The 13,515-nt window shown below is 37.2% G+C and overlaps 1 protein-coding gene and 1 pseudogene across 1 annotated transcript; both read right to left on the bottom strand.

The window, feature by feature from the left end:
• Nucleotides 1-3,333: 3,333 nt before the first annotated feature.
• LOC135736316 (zinc finger BED domain-containing protein 5-like) lies at nt 3,334-7,848 on the bottom strand. The gene is made up of 10 exons (XM_065255077.2): nt 7,285-7,848; nt 6,905-7,157; nt 6,436-6,767; nt 5,780-5,864; nt 5,228-5,362; nt 4,972-5,129; nt 4,773-4,882; nt 4,344-4,587; nt 4,035-4,191; nt 3,334-3,959 (listed from the first exon to the last, which is right to left on the bottom strand). Exons 1-7 carry the CDS (start codon nt 7,846-7,848, stop codon nt 4,808-4,810), a joined length of 1,602 nt encoding a protein of 533 aa, XP_065111149.2. The 3' UTR covers nt 3,334-3,959; nt 4,035-4,191; nt 4,344-4,587; nt 4,773-4,807.
• A 3,757-nt stretch (nt 7,849-11,605) lies between these two features.
• On the bottom strand, nt 11,606-12,259 carry LOC135728377 (C-C chemokine receptor type 5-like; annotated as a pseudogene).
• Between the last annotated feature and the right edge of the window lie 1,256 nt (nt 12,260-13,515).

The raw sequence follows: 13,515 nt of genomic DNA, 5'->3' as shown, positions 1-13,515 counted from the left end.
ACACTATTCCAGGAAATGTTTACAGGAATATCGTTCTTCAACTTGTTTCAGGTATTTTCATGATAATAAAGAATATTTTGAATGATTTTGTTTAACGAGTGTTTCTTTTTAAATGCACGTTATTAATGACTCCGACTCGTATTGATTTTAGATTGATAAGGACTTCTTACTGACCAAATGCCGTAGTACACGCACAAGCTGTGCATGAAACACAGAATTGTAGCCTTGCGATTCAGAATCGATTTCAAACAGGCGTTTTAATGGGACACAGGATTAATCGTTACAGCCCTATCTTGGACCCAGAACTGCTGAGTGTGTTCCACACTACTCACCTTGAGAAATCCACTCGTCCACCTCGACGATGGAAATCCCAACAGCCCTTAGGACAAGACTGGATTCACCAGGTTCCTCCCTCACTCTTTACCCACGATCCACTTCACCTGAATCCTAATCACCATCACCTGTTCCTTATCACCTGTCTGCACTATATAAGTCACCAGCACACACTCAGTCTTCGTCCGGTCTCGTTGCTTCAAGCATGTTTCCATACTGCTGTGGTATATCTACCTGACTCCCATCAATATTAACAAGGATTGTTCCTGTGTTCCTCTCATCATCGTCGTGTGTGTCTATGTTGGATAAGGAAAGTCTGTTGTTTGTTATGTGTGCTATGAAGAGTGTTTGTGTTGGAGTTGCTATCTGTGTTCATCTGCTTACATCTGATATCTACAACCAAGCAGTATTCATTCTATCTGCCTGTTTGCAAACACATGTTTTAATAAACCACTTTTTATATGCGTTGTTGTTCTAGTCTTCTGTGTATATCATAACAGCGTGTTATTGTATTATGCATTTATTTGTTATGTGTTACACTCGAGAGATTTAAATGTCATCTTTTTATGTGTTCAAAAAGCTCTTGTTAAAAAATATATTAAAAACTTTGCACCCAGTTCAATCCATTGTGCATGCGTTGTCCATGCTGATCAGACCATGCGGTTTAAGAAATGGAGTGTGTTATTACGTCCTTCTAAAGGAATGATTTGGATCAGTATTAAAGAAGTAAAGATCATGGTAACCCACTGTTTACGTTTCACTTTAATTGCCTGGAACGCTTTGAAGTACAAGCTAGTACACTTCAGTACTTATGTCCCATGCTGGTTTGGATGGGCTCTGGAATGCAGCTTTAATACAATGATGGGAAGAGCTTAAGGTTCACTCTGGTTCAGTGTTCAGATCCTGCTTCCTTTGTAGAGCTGCTAAATATTTTGGTAGCACTTTAGAATACTGAATGAATAACTACACAGGTACAAATGAGTAATGCAATATTAACAATCCAGTAACTAACAAGAAACTCTGATTAACAAACTAGTAAGTAATAGCACACAGATAAACGTGGTAGTTCACTATTTACTAATCAATAACTATTTTATCATACTTCCTAGAGAACAACTGAGAAGTTTCATAATGCAAAACTAAACAATAATATAGGACAAATGTCTAGCACTACATTAACACGTTAGTACTGTAAACAAATACACAAGACTGTTTACATTATCAACAGGTAATAGCAGACTTGTTCTCATTGAATCAGTAGAGAGTAATTAAAGGAACACGCCCACATTTTCCAGAGTTAGATACATAACTTTCTCATCTCCGTGCATGCTGTAACTCTGTCTGACGCAGCCCCCGCTAGCTTAGCTTTTCACAAAGACTGGAAGTGAATGGCTCCAGCTAGCAAACTGCTCCCAATAAGTGACAAAATAACGCAAAGATTTTCCAATTTATGTGTTGTGATTTGTATAGTCACACCGTGTATAAATAACAAGGTCACATGAGACACAGCCATCTTTTAACAGTATACATACTGGGAACTAGCCAGATTTTTCCAGTGAGAATTAGGGGAAATATGAGTGCCACTGAATGATTCGTTTTTTGTTTGGAGGCATAAATGGCATAAAATGTTTGGAAAAATTGACAGCAGATAAATATTTTCTACATTAAACAATGATAGCAATGATTAGTAACTTATTTTTACAATAATATTTTAAGAAACCAGTCATTTTATGACTGCTATACTATATAATCTCAGTCACAGTTACTGCTAACGGTTTATGTAGTGTCCTAGTGTTAAATATTAGTAAACTAAATATTAATTTCATATCTGAAAATACAGAACAGTATAACACATACATCTGTTGATTTTCTCAGCAACAATGCAATTCTATAGACTTGACAAAAGGTTTTCCTGAGATTTTTCTTCTAATGTTTGAGACCTGACAGGGTGAGGATGTAGTTTGTCTTACCTCCCTTAAACTCATCATCTCTCCTTTCTGCTTCACTTTCCCTGCTTTGCACAAAACATTTCTGATGTCCATCTACAGAAGCCAATAATGATCGAGTCAAAATAAGATTATTAATATTATTTAGAAACGTACTTCTCGTCATGTTTTCATCATTACTTACTCGCGTGGCGTCACCTTTTGAATTCAGTTGCGTGCTTGGATGAACGCAAAGACGCGCGTGGACATGGATACATGCGTGCATGCGTCAGTGCGACTGCTTCGCTTTTACAAGCGTAAATTGGGTAACTACATTGCATATAGATCTGTTTTTGCCGCTATTATCTTTGTAAAGGAATAGACTAGTTAACTGCTAAAATTTTAACTTGAGATTTACACATGGGCACAAAAGATTTACACTGGGGCACCTAACATTTAATTCGGACATGCCTTGATGCCTTCCTGCCTTGGAAAGCTGCCTCAGATGGCAGCAATTTAGAGTTTTCGGACGCAGCCTGTCTATCCTCCCTGCTCTGCCCGTTCGTTCTCCTTCTTCTTTTGTGAGCGCGCTCAGTTCGTTTCCATGGTTTCTCGCGCTGGTTTCGCTGCAAACTGCGCGCAGCCAATTGGCGTATGAAACATCATCACGTAGCATTACAGCACAGTGATGGGAAATGTAGGAAGTACTGCCAGAGGGATAAATGACCGAGAACAGGCCAGCCAAACTGGCTAGTAAGTTTTTATTAACACCCGCCAAAATGAAATTTAACCCGCATTTGGCGGGTTGGCGGGTGTTAATTTAGAACCCTGATAAACACCCTGTTGGTTTTATCTCTGTGTCATTCTCCTCTGTCTACCATAACACCTACACTGAAAAACATATTTACTCAAAGTTTTTGCAAGTTTTTTAAGTAAATTTCACACTTGTGAAATTAAGTAAAAATTAACAACATAAATATACACAGAAAAGAAACATTTGTTTCATGAAACATTAAAGTGTGACAAACATGCAAAAAAAGGTGATGTAAAATGTGTCAGTCTTGCACAGGGCTCTCAAGTTTTATCAAAAGTTTGGAGTGAGATTTCATCTGTTAGGGGAGGAGCCACTTAAATATTTGCAGCAGCGACCCCTCGGCCCCAACCAATTCTCTCAGGTTTTTGGTAGCAGTTAAATTTAATATATTGTTTATAATTGATTAGCACAAATAGAAATTATAACAGTTGGGAAATCTAATTAAAGACAAAGTCATAGAAATTAAATACATTGTTTTATTTCAAAAATACAAATATATAAAAAATTGCCCCAAATGAGCCAACTGAACAGCAACATTGCAGAACTTGCCCTGAGCATACTTACAATACAAGGTGTGTTTGTGTGAGCATGTGTGAGAGAGTACATTTGGTTTATGAATGTTTTATATTGTAAGTGTTTGTTGCATGTTTTGAGGCCTTGATTACAGAGGTAGGCGGCTCCCACTTAAAGCACTGTGGTTCAATGCTTGCCATTTTCACCATCATGATGGAAGAGAGTGTTCCATCCAGAGCCAAACTATTCCTAGTTTTGGTTTTGTTCAAACCAACCATGGAAAACACTCTCTCTGCATCTGCATTTGAGTGGGGAAGAACTAAAACCAGTTTGGCAATCTTGGACAGCCTTCCAAATCTGCTTAATCCAGTCACCTTTAAAAAAGTAATCAAAGAGGCCTAATTACTAATATGTTAAGTAAATGTCAAAGGGTGTAGAATATCTCTTACCCTGTTCTTTACTGATGTCATATTTCCCCAAAAACCCTCAATGTCAAAAGTGGATGGGTCTTGGGGCATAGTGATGTCCATCAATTGATATTCGAGGAACTCCTCACTAAGTTGATCATGCTCTTGGGGTCCCTGGTATGGAAGCAATTCAGCAAACCTAAAACAACAATATGCACTGAACTGTTTAAGATATAGTGGGAGAAACAACAGGGTTTGTTTAGTGACCATCAAAACTTATCAATCCATTCAAAATGTTTAAAAAAGGAATACAGGAAATAAAAAAAGAAAAATAAATAAGGAAACCCTTACCTGTCAACAAAGTATAAGGCATCTTCAATGCCACACTCTGTCCTCTGCTGGACATCCACAAATCTGGCATGCTTGAGTAGTGCCTCTCTCAGGGGTAGTTTTTCTAGTGCATATTCCACCGCCCTCACTAGAAACGCCAGTGCTGCCTTTTGGAACCTCTGCACATGTTGAGGTGTTACATCTCCTGTATCAAGGAGCCGGTTGAGCGTAGCCCTAGTTGTAAATCCAACATTCAGCTTTTCTCCTACCCGTGATAAAGCAGTAGGAAGTATGAACAAGTAAATTATTAAGAATTAAGAAGAAAAACAATTGCTAACTTGAATAGCTCTCTTTAGGTATATCCCATCACAATGATAAAATAAACTCTCTCTTTGTGGTCAGTAAGTGGAAGGAGTGTATGTATCTGCTTGTGAAACTTGGGATCATTACCTGGCAGTTGGTTTGCTGGGTCCTTGTAGTGGATGTCATGCAAATCTCGACACTGTAGTGCTACATGGCTTTAGAAACCTTGAGCACAACTTGCGAACAAATTTTGTCATCTACAAAGTTGTATTTCAGAAAAGATTTTTTAAATACCATGCTGCTACTAAAAAAATGGCAGAAGCATATGCCAACCCTCCCATTTTACCTCTTCATGGAGAAGAAAGATGGATGACCTCTCTCTCTGGAGGAGGAGGTTCAAGGTGGAGAAGGCTGGCAATGTAGCCTGATAAAAGAGGAGGTACACTTCCGTTAGTGGGTTGGAAAATGCATCCATCAGCCTTCGGAACCTTGGTTGTTTCTCATCTGTGAATAACGAAGTACAGGTTATGCATACTACATATCTTTACATTTCATTCTATTGTTATAATCTTGTATTAGTGTCAGTGAAGTATGCAGCCTACTTAAAGACTTGAAGTAGCTGATGAGTGGCTCATACTGCCGCAGAATTCGAGTCACACAGCTCTCCAGGCTCAACCATCGAATGGAAACATGTTGTAACATTTCCATATATTCATTCCCATGGAAGTCACAAAATTCTGAGGTGAAAATATAGAATCCTAAATATGAATTCAATGAAAATATTATGCATTTCCTTTGTACTACACTTTTGCTGGTTAAAGGAGCATTTCACCCATGGACAAATTAATCTTTATTAAAAGTGGATCATATTTGTAGTTGAAATGTAACATAAATTTCGAATTTGGTGCCTATTTGACCAAGAAAAGGAGTGTTTGTAGTCTCGCCCCCTCTACAAAGATATAGGACTTCCTTCTTTCAATGATGCAAAATGACAATTTTTACATCATTGAAAGGAAGTGCAACACTGAAATCCATATTTCTCCTGTCTCAAGGGAAACAGAGGGAATGATGCATGACCATTCAAAAACATGACTGGGTTTCTAACTATACAAAGCTTAATGCAAATGGGTGAAGTGTCCCTTTAAATCACAAACCTGATAGGTATCCTTTACGGTTGGTACTTCCCCTAAACCAGTATCCAACATCCACACACAGATCCTCTGGATCAAATCCAGATACCTGCATGAAACATGATCATTTATTCACGTTCCATTTTGCTTACAGATACTTTCAATATAGCACATAAACTATTTTACATGGCATTAAAGGGATAGTTCACTTTAAAATGAAAATTCTGTCATCATTTACTCATCCTCTGTTCAAACCTGTATGAATTTATTATTTCTGATGAACACAAAAGAACATTTTTTTGAGAAATTATGGTAAACACACAGCAGATATTCCATATTCCATTGACTTCCATAGTAGGAATAAAAAAATATGATGGAATGTAATGGGTACCATCAACTTTGTGCTTACCATCATTTATCAAAAGATTTTCTTCATCATTTATCACAATACTTACCAAATACAAAAATATTTTTTCACTACTATGGAAGTCAATGGTCACTATCTGCTGTGTGTTTACCATCATTTCTCACAATATCTTCTTTTGTGTTCATCAGAAAAAAAGAAATTCATACACTTTTGAACAACATGAGGATGAGTGAATGATGACAGAATTTTAATTTTAAAGTGATCTATCTGTTTAAACGGATATGTCAGGAAAAGCATATATGATCACACTTACTTCCAAAAACCTCTGCCCAGCATGTTTGGCCGTGTTGTGAATTATGTGGCAGGGGCACCCATGGATGTAAATGTTTCCATTTTCATTCAAAATTCTTGATGCAATAGAATTTTTTGCTCCTGTATTCACTGGTGCATTATCAATAGACAGACTTACACAGTTTCCCCATGGTATGACATTTTTCTGCAAGGCCTCATTTATCTTTTGATAAATCACTTCAGCTGTGCCACAGTTACGGCCACTGGTGGTGCACATATCCAAAAACCTATGGACAACTTTGCTAGTGTCCCTATCATATATCCGCACAGTGAGTGGGTTCATCTTCTCTTGTCCTGCAATGATAATGTCCATGTTTTACATAATTAAAACTACACATCAGGCTGAAGTTGAGTGTGTATTCTGTAAAGAAATGGATGCCGGAAAATGCAGGAGGTGTACAAACATACTGTATCAAATTTCAAAGTAATACCTGTATCATTTGACCCATCTGTGATCAATGTAAAAGGATTTTCCCTCATCTTTGTCACCAACTCATTTCTAAAATGCGGTACCACTGCTTCATTGATAATGCATGTTGCTTTGGTGCTCGCACACTTGAAATTCTGTGCAGTGGTGGAATCTTTAAAGCACTCCTTCAACAGCGGGCTGAAATGATCTGCTACTGCAAATGGCACATTATGTTGGACCATTGCAACAGCCACCTTTACCTCAGCTCTCCTTGTCTGCAACAGAAAGGGTTAATTAATGCACTAAATCAAGCATTCTGTGCAACATTTGTTTTATATGTTTAAAATAACTTACAATGTTAACAAAAATCAGCTAACACCACCTGTTTTTTTTCATATGTACCTTGGCCTCTTGTGCTGTCATACCACCAACAGAAGCTGGAGCATAAAACTGTGCAATGCCACTTGTTGACTGAAGTGCCTGTTCTTTGGCCTTATGGCCTTTACTTTTAATGTGCCTGTTTACATCTGTCACACCTTGATGGGCACATGAGCTCTCCTGTCTGCAAACAGAGCACCAGTAGTAGGAGCTGGTGGTGCCTAGGGTAATGAATGGCCATTTGGCTGACCACTCACTTTTAAAAGTACACCTATAGGTGGCTGCTCCACTTAATGCTTTCTTCTTTCCTGTGTTGTCCACAGACTCATCCACTGTCTCATCTATGATATCTTCGATTGTGTTCTCTCTTGTCTCTTCTACATTCTTCCCTACTGTTTCCCTTGCAGTCTCTGCCACCACCTCTTCAGCTATATTCTCTCTGTTCTCTTCTGATTTCTTCCCTACTGTTTTTCTTGTAGTCTCTGCCACCACATCTTCCACTGTCTCCTCTGATCTGGCAACCTTTATAGGGGGCTGACCCTGTGGTGCCCAGAATGAAAAAATACTTCTTTGCTTTTTCCCTGACATCTTTTAAACAGATAAATGCAATGATTAATGTATACATTGGCAGGATATAAACATTACTAAAATAAAAGCCAGAGTATAGCTGAATAGCTAAAAAGAGTATGAATAAAGTATAATTTGAAAATAATGAAATAAATGAAAATGAAATATCTTGTCCTTTCCATTCCCAGGTGAAAAAAATACTATAGTAATTTATAGTAAATACTATAGTGTTTTTGACCCATACTATAGTAATGTACTTGAATTAATTTGTTGTGGTAATTCTATAGTTGCTGTGATAACATAACAACTATAGTAATATAAACGTATTACTTTATCCAATACTGTACTACATTGTCTACAACTATAGGGTATAATATACTAGAATATACACTACAGATTACTGTAGTATAAACTAAAGAATACTAACGTTAGAGTATTTATTACAGTTTATCAGTTCACTACTATAGTTAATACAGAGTATGCTGTAGCAATCATTAACAAAGTGTTGTAAATACTATAATATACTAAAATTTACTATACTATTAGTATGGTTCAAAAACACTATAGTATTTCCTATATTATTTTTCACCTGGGATTGTTTCAGGTAGCCTCTAGTGTTTAGTACTTTCCTAAAGTTAAAGCTAATTCTGATTGCAAAGCAGTTCGATTTTTTTAATCAATAATAATTTACCTCGGCTATATTTCCCAACAACAGTTTTTATTATCTTTGATCACATTTTTGTGATGTCATCCAAGAATCGTAAAATCAAATTGCTATAAAAAAGAATGCGTTACCTACCGCTTTCATCGGATTCTTCTCTTCCAACTGCCACTTCGTCTGTGTGACGTGAGAATCTATGTTGCCTAGTAACGAATGTGCTTGCAGCAGGATCACGAAATTTACCCAGAAACAACAAATTCTGATTTCTGATTGGCTGGTAGGTGACAATTATATCAGGATGTCTAGTGTGTCCGTGTCCGCGGCTCGACAGATATGAACTCGGCAGAGAACTTCTCTCCTGTGCCTCGTTCATTAATTGTATAGAGTGGGAAAAGTTTTCTTATTTTTTCAGCGTGAGAAATACAAGGTGTGGCGTGTGAGCTGACTGAAATGCGTGAGTCTCACGGTGAATGCGTGAGACTTGAGAGCCCTGGTCTTGCACTAAAATCACTTGCACACATATCCATCACCTTCCCTGGCCACAAAAGATTCATAAACATCAAAGAGAAATTCTCACTCTATAAAGCTCGTAATTATATGTGAACCATACAGGGTGATATAGCACCACTTATAGTTCTACAGAGCACCATATGGTTCTACACAGGTGCTAAATACTGTACTGTAGGTGCTGTTTAGGACTTAAAATAGTTCCCCTATGATTATGAGCCATTGAACCATTTTTAGTGCTCTTTAACACATTTTAGATTGTACAAGATAGCAGATAACACAAACAGATTACTCCATAAAATGTTTCATTAGCACAGTCACAGTACAACAGTCATTATTTTGTGTTACATCTTTCTAGTATGTCATTGGTGCAGTGGATTGCACCCACCACTGTGCCAGACATATGATACTTTTTTTAAATGCTATGAGCAGTACATACAATAAAATATGTGAGTAATCATGACTTGCTGCCAGGCTTTTTTTGGCCAGACATGTTTGTTCTTTAAGAGGAAGGAAGGATGGATGGATGGATGATTGAGAAATTAAACAGATACACGATTAAATAATTTGTTCTTTTTTAAACTATCAGATTAAAGATCAGATAAAATCAATTAGATAAAAAAAACTACATTAATACATTCTGTTCCAAATTATTATGCACATGCCATTTTTGGTTATTTTTACAATACAGTCAGTAAGTTTAAAAATTATATTTTACCCTCAAAATGGTAATTTATTTAATCCTCTTTGCCACCTCCAATAATAATATGGTAATGTGATAGAATTTGAGAGATTCATATTGTTTTATTATCATATGGTTTCTTTACTGAGTGTTCTACAGTAACTGTAATGCATATACTAAGATGAATATTAATGTGTCTTCTGTCAACTGAATAGAACTGTTTTGCTGTTAAGTTTTGGTTCATCAAAAGGACACTGAGTGCATTGCCTTTTTGAACTAAGTTCATTGCAAGTGCATAAGTTTCCAAGAAAAATACTGTTGCATTGAAAAAACTTGCTCAGTAGCAAACAAAGCAAACCTAATTGCTGATTGGTGGAAACTAAAAGGTTAAAAACAAAAAACAGACAATTGGTCAGCTCAAATTAGCAAATGTGACAGATGCAGATTCAGTAGTTATTGCTATGGAAAACATTGTGTCTAGCTGTTAAAAAACAGGAAGTGTGTGTGTTGCAAGCTTGCATTGAATATAAGAATAGGAATTGGGGGTTTGGGGACTTCAGTTCAGCTGTTAAATTTTTTTGGTGGTCACCAGGCGGAGCCAGTATTGTATTAATTGCCACGGCAGTAACAGTAGCAGAATGGCAATTGGGAGAGTCTGGACTTTTCCTGGTGGGTCGGTAGTTTTTTGAGGCTGCGAGGGCCGGTCAGTTATACAATTGTGAGTTACAAAGCAACGGCCTGATGTGCAGCCGCTTCCTGCTGGTCAAACTGTGGAGCCACTCTGCTCAACACAGTATATAAAAGTGCTTAACCCGTTCGGCAGGTCCAACCATGTGGATTTTCAAAAATATAGGGGATCAGTGACCACCCCTCCCCAAATGTAAAAAGCCACTTAACGCCTGTTTATTGCGGTAGGCTACGTATCCATCATTCTTTAACACATACTTCAGAAAAGCACATAAACAATTTAATAAAGCATCCTTTTTTTTCACAAAACAATATACTAGGAATGTTCCTGAGTTACCCCATCGTCGTCATTGTGTCTTGTCTTCGTTGGATGAAATGAAAGTACATAGCCTGCTGTGTTTTTTCACAAAACAATATACTGTAGATATTATTTGATACACTAAGTGTGGATAAAAGGATGTTTAAAATCTCTATCCTGGTGGCATGACATAAATGGATCAAATCAGCAGATTTACAAAGGTTTATTTATTTCCACATATATCATAAATAAACATTTGCAGGGTAACTTTGCAGTATTCCACATTATATCCTACTATGTGATTTCCATATTCTAGACTGTAGTATTCAACAGCAATAAACTCAAAGACGTAAATTTAAAGATGCACACATTATTCCACATATGATTTGAATATTAGATGAGAGTATTCATATAACAGCAATAAACATCTTATATTGCAATAAATATCCACACATAACTTAACATAACAGCATAATGAAATGAATAAACAGACAAGGAAGCAGGATTGACATGTATATTATTATTGCCGGAGAAACAGCAATATTACTGAAAAAACAAAAAAAAAAAAACATTATTTTCTCTCAAAACTTTAAATGACAAAAAATACATTTTAAGGAACTATATTCTTACAATTATTCAAAGATGCACACATTCTTCCATAGGCCTATATTATTTCCTGTTTATGAGCACTTTCGCTCTGTTATGTAATAGCTGATTGACAGGTGCCCATGGCCGTCTTTCAAACAGGTATCATTTTGTATAGTCACTCCGTTGGGAAATTTAGCCTTGATTTTATTATTGTGAAAATGTTTTTTTGTTTTTTCGGCAGATTGATTATGATTTGTATTACCCTAGTTTTACTACTAATACCATAGTAATGGTTATTGTGGTGAGACCTTAGTAAAAAATAATTTTGACCACCAACATGCGTCTGAATATTTGGTCAATCAACGAAATTTCCCGGTGGATGAATGTGTTGTTTTTTGATGCTTATCAGAGTTGGGAAGATTTGTGCGTAACAATAAACCATTATAATCAGAGGGGGAAGACGTTTATCTTAAAATGAATAAAAGTCTTCATGGCATCACTTGAATAGTGATCTGCAATATGTTGAATTATTCATCTCCTTGGACTCTTGGGCAATTATAATGTTTGGGAGAGATGCAAAAAGGCTAAGGATCCACACGACCGAAGCCAGAACCAAACCCATATGGGCAGAGCAGTTCTTGGAAAAGATATTGTTTGGATGGACGATGATGAGATAGCGATCCACTGTCATAAACACCATGAAGAAGATACTGCCGTGGAGACCCAGCGTGTAAAGGCCCATTACGGTATGACACATGAATTTACCAAAGATCCAGTCAGCCATGGCAGAATGAGCCCAGAAAGGAAGTGACACGTTTAAGAGACACACTTCTGTCATATTAGATTTGTGACGGTATCTGATGAGGACCCACACTACCAGGCCGTTCCCGATTAAGCCAATGAAGATGCTGCACAGGGTTGGAAGAAAAACTTTACTGAAGGCCTTCATGTTGCCGTTGTTGCATGTCTGTGCAACATTATCATCTGTATTTGCATAGTATTCAGCATAGTTAGAATTTTTAAACAAGTAAGAGAAAGCATAAAATTAACAATCTTAGATCAATGGAGAGCTGTTTGTTATGCATTCAATCTCAATCTCAATGCTCCAAAAACTTGGAACATATGCAGCTGACTCAAGATGTTTTAATGACATCTAGTGGTTACAGTAGACACAAACACTCTTCAGCATGATAAATGTGTTTGAATTTTATAGTTTAAATATTTGTGTTCATTTAAACTATAAAATTCAAAACAAGTCAGCTTTTTTTTAAAGATTTAAATAACCACAAATTTAACCAAATTTGTGGTTATTTAAATCTTTTAAAAAAGCTGACTTGTTTCTACCCATGGTTAGGTCAAATATGGACAAACCTAACAGATGAGTTTTAACAATGAATGATTTCAAGCATTATAAATGTTGTAACAAAAAAATTGTTGAATCTGTGAACTCTCTGATTCCCACTGTCAAAAGATATGCAGAACATAGGAGGTGTTATTTCCTGAACGTCATCATATTCAAAAACGTAGTGAACGGCTACCTGTAACGGATTCGCCAGGTTCTTCCCTCACTCACCATCCCTGATCTGTTTCACCTGAGCTTTGATCACCGTTACCTTGATTAAGATTAGTACCCTAGTTTCCATGGCCAACCCGTCGCCTTACTCTGTATCGACTATTGAACAAGATCACCAAAAAGTTTCGCTATCCCCTTCCACTTGTCCCATCAGCCTGTAAACAACTCTGAGGTGCCAAAATCTTTTCTAAACTCAATTTAAAAAGTGGCTATAATTTCATTCGCAGAGGTGATGAATGGAAAACAGCTTTTGTGACCCCTACAAACCACTATAAATATTTGGTCAGGCCATTTGGATTGGTCAACGCCCCCTCTATGTTCTAGGATTTTATCAACTGGAGTCGGAGCAATCCTTTCCCAGCAGCGAGGAGCCTGTCCGACCTTCATCCGCGCCTGGGCGCGATACAGAGTGATCACACTAATCAAAGGCACTAGGCTTTGGTGGTCAAACGCGCCCGAGCGCGTTTTGGTTTGGATAGTGTGAGTACACCCTAACAGTTCAGTATAAGTAAAATTGGTGGTTATCAATGTGTACATTAACAAGTAGTTTTAGTGGGTCACATTCAATCACTATTTTATATTTGTTTTGTTGTCTGACACATTGGTGCACAATGACAGACAACCCTCGCACATGTCATCATACTGGTTAGTTGATCTGTCACATGTGCAGCTCGGACATTCACGTAACCCTG

This window comes from Paramisgurnus dabryanus, chromosome 13 (assembly GCF_030506205.2).
Source record: "Paramisgurnus dabryanus chromosome 13, PD_genome_1.1, whole genome shotgun sequence".
Lineage (NCBI taxonomy): Eukaryota > Metazoa > Chordata > Actinopteri > Cypriniformes > Cobitidae > Paramisgurnus > Paramisgurnus dabryanus.
This window is presented reverse-complemented; position numbering and strand designations above follow the sequence as displayed.